Source organism: Eurosta solidaginis, chromosome 2 (assembly GCF_040869045.1).
Source record: "Eurosta solidaginis isolate ZX-2024a chromosome 2, ASM4086904v1, whole genome shotgun sequence".
NCBI classification, from domain to species: Eukaryota; Metazoa; Arthropoda; class Insecta; order Diptera; family Tephritidae; genus Eurosta; species Eurosta solidaginis.
Genome location: NC_090320.1, coordinates 49148736 through 49158825, shown reverse-complemented (window position 1 = coordinate 49158825; position 10090 = coordinate 49148736). Strand labels below are relative to the sequence as shown.

At 32.4% G+C, this 10090-nt stretch overlaps 1 protein-coding gene across 1 annotated transcript; it reads left to right on the top strand.

The window, feature by feature from the left end:
- Positions 1 to 2510: 2510 nt before the first annotated feature.
- Positions 2511 to 7598, top strand: LOC137241505 (uncharacterized). Its single transcript, XM_067769107.1, has 9 exons — positions 2511 to 2609; positions 2677 to 2800; positions 2878 to 2979; positions 3039 to 3166; positions 3223 to 3312; positions 3834 to 4043; positions 4109 to 4268; positions 4737 to 4798; positions 7539 to 7598. The coding sequence occupies exons 3-9, from the start codon at positions 2913 to 2915 to the stop codon at positions 7596 to 7598; spliced, it is 777 nt and encodes a 258-aa protein (XP_067625208.1). The 5' UTR covers positions 2511 to 2609; positions 2677 to 2800; positions 2878 to 2912.
- Positions 7599 to 10090: the final 2492 nt, after the last annotated feature.

Below are 10090 nucleotides of genomic sequence, written 5' to 3'. Positions count from 1 at the left end.
GAGGAGAGATTTATCTTTGTTTCTGAAAACCGGAATATAATGCTGCCACCCTTTCTAAATATGTTAATGAACTTTGGTCCAGGCATGCTTAATCAACGAACCGATATCATTTCGTTACGATAATTAACGTTAGTAAACGAAACAAAGTCATTTCGTTTCGTTTATTAACGTTAAGAACGTCAAATTAACGAAATGATTTTGTTTCGTTTTCTGCCATATCAAAACGAAATCAAATCGTTTATGTTGATTATTAATTTCAAACTATGCTGGCAAAGCTGATTGATGGCGGAGTCATTAAAGGTGAAAGCATTATCCAAGCTGATTGCAACTTTTCTCATGAATTTTGACAGTACGAATATTTCTCAGAGTATTTTTGACATTACCACCAACGAATTGCACAAACAAATTACATGGAGTTTGTTTGTATGTCCGCTCGCTATTACCACCTTACGGCTTCACCATGGCTATAGCATTGCCAGCACAATTCAAACATAAAGTATTACGTTTTTGTTAACGTGGAAATTTTTTGATAAACGATTAGCTTAACGTTAAGGTGCATCCCTGCTCTGGTCGTGTTTTTTACGCATATGCGTTTGCGCTTAAATTTCGCATGGAGAGATTCGAGCGCTTATATCTTCATACAAAATTTAGGCGCAAACGCATATGCGCGTAATAAAAGCACGACCGCATTTCGCCCACTTATGTTGCGTTTAATTACCAGCATTTATCATAGCTGCCAAAATTAAATGTCACGCAACGCGCCACAAAAAGTTTTATTAGACATCGCCTTAAACGACGCCTCATTTCGCGTTTTTTGAAAATATCTCTTGAGAGACATAAATATTTTATTTTCCGCTTTTTCACGAAAAATATAATTTTAATTTCGAAAACTAAATACAAGCAAACATAAAAATTTTCAATAACACAAAAATTTCCAATAACACAAAAATGGCAATCAGGTGTTTATGGATATGGCAGAAAACCAAAAACCAATTCGTTGGCTAGGGTATGGTTTAGGCGTTAGCGTTATGGTATGTCACCATTAATCGATTTCATTGATTTTCATAAACACAAATCACACAAGAAGATTGCGCATTGCGCACGTAAACATTGGATCAGCTAATTTTTATGGGCAATTCTTACGTTGTTTTCCCTTAGCTCTTGTTTTTTTCTCTCTTTCTTTTATTCGCTCAAACAGTCAACTGTGACGTAGATGCGCAGAACGAAGCAATTTTGAACTCGTGAATGCTCAAACTGGGTATGTGATTTGTGTTTCATAAAGTTGGTTCGATCAGCTGTTTTATATGATTAAGGTAAAGTCACCATTAACAAGCCCTTTAGCAGTACATCTGATGCAACAAGCAATAAGAGCCAAATGCATTTTTGAAGCGTTTTCCAGTTTGGCTATTTTTTCCAAAATGTTTGATTCAGATAGGTCATTATAGGTAACAAAACCAAAAAATTATTTTGTTGCAAATGAACAACTTAAGCTCTTTTGAGCAAAAGGCATGAAAACTTGTATGATAGCAGGTGCAAGTACCAGGAACGCAATGTTATTGCTTGTTGTCACGTGCATACTGCGACGTAGTAGAGCTGGAGCAATGCATGCAGTACGAATGAGCCATTTTCCGGTCGTAGGTAAATAACCAAAAATAATAAAAAAATATATCTTAATTTAAATTGATAACAATGTGGCATCTGCTGCAAACTTGTAGGGGTAAGTATTGGCGTCAATCTTCATGCGCTGATATCGTGAGGCCAACATTGCATGAAAGAATTTTTTAATAGTGTCTTTGCATAGAATACTTCCTGATTCAATTTTTTGTACTGACGTTTTATGAGACTACACTGAAATTTGACACATTGATTTTTATATATGGAAGTCTATATCTATCTCGATTTCTTTATACCTGTAAAAACCATTGGTTATCCAATCAAAGTTATAATACCCTGTGTACAAGTACAGCTGTGAATAAAAAATACAAGTAAAAAGTGTTACTGACATCACTGGCGCCATTGCGACATGTGCCGAATTTATGTATCACTCTCAGTATGAGCGCAATAACGCAACGCCAAGCAGATATACAAACATCGACTTGTTCTCAACAACACTTGTGCCCTCAACTAAATAGGCTTTGATTTTTAGTGTCGGCAAAGTATCGATATGTGCATACCTTATTTTCGATTCGATACATAGGTATGTACATATCGAGCCCAGATATTAATAGTCATCAATTTTTGTATGCAAATAGCTTGAATGTATTAAAAATAAAAATCATTTGAAACGATTTACTTCCGCGGAGATTGACATAGAGCATCTGCTCCAAGTTTTGGTACGCTTCTTTTAATTCCTTCTACAAACTATTATTATTATTGTGTCAAAAAAATATTTTCATTCTAATCATAGCATCGATAGCTTTTGAATGAAAGCCGATTGTTACAGTAATAAAAAACTGCCCGTACTATCGATATTTCCATGACTAGTTCTGCACCATTATTTCCTGGCGTGTCGAAATTAAATGAAATTGTAATATTCCTCACTTTTTTGGCAAAATATATAAGCCTTCAAGATTGCAATTCTCGTAAAATTTGTCATAAATAAATCGTTTGTAAGTATAAATGCATATATTAATTATTGCTACATTTTTACATATTCGTTCATCTAAATTTTTTTAGTCGGACTTTCGAACTTCTTTGTATGTGCATACATACTTATGTATGAATGTATGTTCTGTTTCTTTGCCGATAAAATAGCGTGAAAATTGCAATCCACGTACAAATCGTCGCAAATAAAGCATTTGTAAGTAAATAAAGCATAATAAATAAGTTCTTTGCTAAATTTTTACATATTGATGCATCGTTTAATTTCTTCATTAGGGTGTTTACAAAACATTTATCCGATTGTGTGCGCAATGGCAGAAGAATTAAAAAATTTAATGGAGAAACTGCAAGGAGGAGTATTTTTTGAACTTCTTAAAGGTAAGTTATTGCTTTATATTTTATAGTTGTTATGCTTATTTAATACTTCAAAAATAAAGATAATGGCTTTACAATTGAAAGCTTACGTCATTTGAAACCAAATCATTTGGATATCCTGATTGACAAATCTCTGTTTGGACAGCGCGTAATATTTGAGAGAAATCTTTTAAAATGGCAAGCGGAAGTAGTAATAAAACATAACATTTTTAATCATAACATATTTAAAATAATTTTTGTTCACAGGATGAAGGAGGTACTACAGAGACATATTGCTTATCGGAACTCACGCCACCAGCCTCAAGTTTCAACAGTGGTGTCAGAAGTTTCTACGATGTAAGTGTACTGGCTGCTAAGAAATGAAAATCGGTGCCTAGTTCGTCTTGACTTTGCGGGAGGGGGAGTGTGAGGCGGAATGGGAGTGGAAGTGTGAGGCGGAATGGGAGTGGAAGTGTGGGGAGGAATGGGAGTGGAAGTGGGAGTAGGAATGGGATTGGAGTATTAGTAGTAAGAAAGGGATGGGAGCAGGTGAAGGCGCAGGAATGGAAGTGGAAGTGAGAGTAAGAACAAGATGGGAGTGTTAGTATGAATGGGAATGGAATTGGAGTAGGACTAGGATTGGGAGTAGGACTAGGAATGGAAGTCGGTGGTAGGGCTGGGAGTATCAGTATTAATTTATTATTTTAATTAAATGAAATCACAAAATGCATTTGCTTTCTATTAATTTTATTGTATAAAAAAAAATAAAACCTCCGGGCGTTATTTCACTGCACCAGTGGTGATCACCAAAACAGCGCACTTAATTTTTATACAGTATTTACAACTGTTTTGTATAGCATTTTCAAAACTTGTTACAGAAATCTATAGAAGATATTCTCAATGAAACAGCTAGTGGAAAACAAATCCTAAAGTTTTACGAAAACAAACAAAATCTTACACCGAAATACCGTAAATTATTATCTGCAACTGTGACCAGTTATCTGATTGATGCTAAAATCTGTGCTCGTCCATATACTTTTGATCTATTATCATGTAAAATCGTTAAATATTTTACAAAGGAAACTCAGGTATAATAATGCTACTACCTCCTCTAAATGTCTTTACTCTTATAATGGATTACGATTTGGTACAGGAAACTTATTATCATGCTGTTAAAGGAAAGAAACCAGGTGGCTGTTTGTATGCAAAATATCACAGTAGCTTATCAAAATTGAGAGCAGACGGGATCATCTTAAAGAAGAGAGCATTAGAGGAATCCCTTGAAACGAATAAACCAAATTATGCTTTGCCGGGTAAGTTATGGAAAAATTAAAAATAAAGGGGAAGGTAAAAGACAAAGAAAGAGGATACAAAGAGAAAGAGGAGTGTAAATAAATGGGGAAAGGCAAGGAAAAAATGTAGTGAAATATGCATAGAAAGGAAATGGTACTGAGAAAAGGAAGGGCAAATGAAGGGGGAGGGGGGTGGTCAGGGTCAATAAGAAGGGGAAATGAGAGAGATATAGAGAAAGGAAAATAAAGAAATAGAGAGAATGGGAAGGATTGCGTAGAGAAGAAATTGGGAAAAGAAAGAAAATGGAGAATGATAGAGAAAGGAAAGAGATTTTTAAATTTGGGTGACAAATTGTTTAACTTCACTACAGCTATTACTGAATGAAGCTGCTATTTTTTTTACTCACCACTCAACTATTATTACAAGCTGCGCATTAATTCACTACCCCCACTCTGTTTTTTCTAATGACAATGTATTGAATTCTTTAGATGGTAAGGAAAGTAACGATCAAGTTTGGCTGAAGTATAATATTGAACCTTACGACGAAGTGGTACAAAAATGGAAGACAACATTCGCAGTCAGACACAGCTTTATGAAGAACGTTGAAAACTTTAATTCAATTCTAGAAGGGTGGTCACTCTATAAACAAAGCTTTGGATATTCACTGGTATATTATTACTGTATCTATTTATATCACCACGTATTAACACTCACAACGTTTTTATGTGAAGATTGAACTTGATTTTCAAAAGCTCTATCCAGAACGGACTAATTTGTTGTTTGATAAATGGAGCCGGTTTCATCAATCAATACCATTTTTGTTTGACACTCATATCAAGGATGCAAACAGTTTACATATATGGAAGCGACTCAAAGAAGGAATTTTCGCAAGCGGTTGGTGTGATTTAGTCCACTTTTACATTATATAATTCTTGAGTTAAATTCTGCGTATGTTGCCTTTTGGCTTTTCTGTAAGTGTTTACTTTTGTAAATGTTTGTTACAACAAATGTAAAATAAAAACTGATGTATATTGGAACAATTTTCCGTCATCCTTTGTCAAATTTGGTTTGGAGACAAACCGGTTTCGGCGTTGTGCCATCATCGGTATCGATTTTCGTTCGACACTGATGATGGCACAACGTCAAAACCGGTTTGTCTCCAAACGAAATTTGACAAGGGATGACGGAAAATCGTTCCAACATACATCGATTATCCACCCTGTCGGAAAATTAACAAAACCAAAAGAAAATAAAAACCGTCATACATTCTTGTAAGGAAAGAGATTGAGAGAGGGAGAGATAACAAGACAAAATTAAAACATCTTGACTGTCCGGACGCAGTCTTACTCTTCCCCAGTACATACACTTCCTTTGCATCTGACGCAGCAGTATTGAATTCATGGATTTTATAATGCAAAGCGGACTTACTTTTATTTGCAATATAATTTAAAATGTTAACAAAGTTGCAATACCCAGATGTAAAAGATTGCGTGGTATTACATCTCCTTCATTCCGTTTTGGTGCCAACTGGCAGACAGTATAAAATTTGCCCGCAAAGCCGGAAAAAGGTTATAATAGAACCAACAATCAGCGATTCCCGAAACAGTTTCTTACTTTTTGCGTGTACACAAAGTGAGTTGCAAGCAAAAGTAAAATTAATGGTGGATGAGAAATTCAAAGACAAAAATACTGTACAGCCGATTATATGTGCTGTGGGACTCGACGTTTTTGAACTTAGAGAATATTATATTTATTTCGCAGATATATATTACAAGTTCCAGAACTTTGTAAAATGTGTTGATGGTTGTTTCAAAATATTTCATGTCTTAAATTTAAAGTATCCATTTGAGTGTAATTTAGTGTGGCTGCTTATACAGAAATATTTTTATAGTATTAACTTAAAATGTAATGATAAGTGTGCTTCACTTTGCGGAATTTTAAACGACTTAGAAAATATTTCAGTGGAAACTCCTGTTTAAATAAGAAAACCATATATGTAATACTTCTATATAGGCAGTAAAGCCTAGTACCGTACGAAAACAGTACACACAGTAATCACATATACATATATATTTTTTTACATGAACAATTTGAATCAATTTTACACGTATACAATACATGCATACTCTAGTATCGAAATTGCTTGGATATGTTTTCGGAATTTTTTACATTGAAAATATAGGTAAGAAGCAATGTAGAAGTGTTACATATATGAAGAATACAAGAAGATATACAAGTCTGTATACTTTTTTTATAAAAATAAGTACTGTTGGTAAAAAAAGACAAAATGAATTTAAAATGTTATGTTTGTTCAAGAATATTTACACAATGTAAAATCTTGTTTTATCACGTAAAAAATGTGCATACTTTAGCAACAAATGACTTATTTCAATGCGGATTTTCAAATTGTAATCAAAATTTTCCAACTTTCAAAGCTTTTAAGAAACACATGCGAAATGAGAGTAAAAGATATTGTACCAAAAACAACTCAGTTAGTATAAGCAACTCAAATGAAACATCGTCGAATACTTGTGCAGCTATTGTTCCCCCTCAAAAAAATTGTGAAATCTTTAGAAGTGATTACAATAATACTTTCTCTGTGCCAGATATCAGCATTGAGGAAGGTTATTTAAAGTTTTCATTACACCATTTTTGCAAAAAGAAAATTCCAAGAAGAGAAACAATACAATTGCAAAGAGAAGTCACAAGCTTAAGTATAAATCAAATAAGACCTAAAATAATAAATATTATAAATCATTTTGACTCAAAAAATCTACCAGATTTAAAAGCTAGCCTACAGGATTTGGCTTCCTGTTGTAACGATCCTTTCAAAGACATAAATTCTGAGTATAAACTTATTAAAACTCTAAAAGAGCTGGATCTTTATGCTGCTCCCAAAATTATTCAGATTGATAATTCAGTAAGATCTTTGCAAATTAAACATGTCGCCAAGCTTGATGCTACTGTAGCAAAAGGCGTATTGTTCCCAATAAAATTCCAAATTAAGAAATTCTTTGAAATACCAGGTGTATATGAAAGTTTTGAGGAAAATATGAAAATCCTAGCAATAGATAACACTTCTTTAAACAACTTTATTAACGGAAAAACATGGCGAAATAAGATAAATAGGTATCCAGAAAAATTTCTTATTCCCTATTTGCTCTATTTCGACGATTTTGAAGTTAATAACCCGTTGGGCTCTCATAGCTCATCACTTTTGGCAACTTATTACTCATTCCCCACAGCCCCAATAATTATTAGGCATAAACTTGCCTCTATATTTATTGCAGCTCTATTCAAATCGCAAGATGTTAAAAGCTTTGGTAATGCCAAAACATTTTTTAAATTAATAGAAGTCCTTAATGACTTGGAAGAAAATGGTATAGATATAAAAACTTCAAATGGGACTAAGACAATTTTTCCTTGCTTGGGTTTAGTAGCAGGAGACAACTTAGCATTAAATAATATTCTCGGTTTTTCTAGATCATTTTCCTCAAACTATTTTTGCAGATTTTGTAAAGCTAATAAAATAGAAACTAAGTCAGCATTTATAGAAGAATTTGACAAGTTGCGAAATAAACTTAATTATGAGCAGGATATTGTACAAAATGATTTTGGAAACACAGGGATTACTGAAAATTCTATTTTTAATAAAATACATAACTTTCATGTTACTGAAAACTATTATGTTGATATATTACATGATATCCTAGAGGGCGTATTGAAATATGGTTTTTGTAATATTATCCTTCATTATATCAATCAGAAAACTTTTGATTTGGAATTTCTTAATCTTCCGAAACAAAATGTTTACTATGGCGAAACTGAAAATGTGAACAAATCACCTTCTCTGCAGTTGCATCATATAAAATCATTTAACTTGAAGCTTTCTGGTCGAGAAATGCTAACATTTGCTCATTTTTTTACTTTGATTATTGGAGTCGTAGTAGAAAGAGATGATATCGTATGGAAATTTGTTTTGAATCTTATAGAGCTATTGGACTTGTTATTGTCTGAGTACACGAGCTTAGATATGATAAATTTAAAATCTCATATACAAACTCATAACAGGGATTACCCAATCATTTTTTATGATACTTTGAAACCAAAGCACCATCTTCTCATCCACTACTGTAGAGTGCTTGAACATTCGGGTCCCTTGAAATTGCTCTGGACACTACCTTTTGAATCAAAGCATACAGTTGAAAGAATATGCTAAAAATATTACATCAAGAAAAAATTTAACATTCTCTTTAGCCATTAAGTTTGCAATAGTATTTTTGGAAAATGTAACTGATTTCGAAAATATTGAAATTTTACTTTGTAAAAAAAATAGGTTTGCTACAATGTTCTTTGTATTGGACGCATTTACAGAGTATGTTTAATAATGAAACACTGGAAGGGTGTGTATGTTATTTAAGTTTCAAAAGGTATAATACATTGTATAAACGGAATTTTATTATATTTTTTTATGATCCCAATTTTTCCGCTTATCAAATACTTGAGATTTTCACAAAGGATAATAAAACTTTCATGTTTTGTGAAAAAATTAGTATTCTAACATATAATGCACATTTTTTATCGTACGAGGTTGGTGGGAAATCGTCAGAATTTAAGCTTTTTAACGCAGATAACTTAAAAATCCATCAATTCATCTTTATACAGTTCAAAATCGAATGTTTTTGAGGCCAAAGCAGTTCTTTTAATATCGATATACATATATTGACAAATTAATTTTTACTTCTGTTATTATTACTATGTATATTATTATGTATAATATTAATTATGGTTGTAAATGGATTGTTTGGGCTGTCCGTTATATCCAAGGCAATTTAAATAATGATTTCACCTGGAAACCCGTTTTTTTGTAAATTGCACCCTAGTATTATATTAAAAAAGCATTAAGTGCAAAAGATATTAAACAGTTCCGGTTTAAATGTAAAAAGGCGTTAAAAAAAATGAACTTGGTGTTTATATAACGGACATGCTTATATACACACATATGATTAGTTCATGAATAAAATTGAAATAAACCATATGGTCATAGCTATGTAATTTTTTACTGTCTTGTTTAATTCCTGAAATAAAAATAATAAAACTAATTAAAGAAAACCCGAAGAAATATTTTGTTTTTTAATCTACCCCAGATTTAAAGATATATTTTCTCCAAAGGCTGGAAAAATTTAATCAATTTTAAGGATTTTTTTTCTCGAAAGTAAGAAATTTTTACTACTTTAAAGTAGAGTATTACTCATTTTGAAAAATATTTTCTCCAAATACCGGAGAAATAGAACTCATCCTTAGGATTTTTTTTTCTCGAAACTGAGCAATTTTTAGTATTCTTGAGTAAAATATTAGTCATTTTAAAGAAAAATCTTCTAAAAATTCAATACAAATATTTTCATATTATAAGAAAGCCTCTTCTCTTTCTTACGATAATCCCTATTCCTTTTGAAGAAATGCTTTTCAATAAAACAAATAATTCTTTCCTATTTTCAACCAATTTATTATTAATTTTAAGGAAAATACTTTCATAAATTCTATACAGTTATTTCCTTATTTTATTAACACATTTTTTCTTTTCTTAGATAATTTTCCTAAAACCGTGGAAAAAAAATATCTTCATTTTTAAGAAAATTACTTACCTTGATTGAGGAGAACTTTTCAATGGCGCAAAATCATACCTGTTTTTTCTCAGTTTGATAGCTATTTTCCTCAGATTTAGGAAATTTTTTTTTGAGTGTAGGAGTGGCGGTCGCCGTGATGTGATGGTTGCGCGCTCCGCCTACCATACCGAAGATCCTAGGCTCACGTCCCGGTCAAAGCAACATCAAAATTTTAG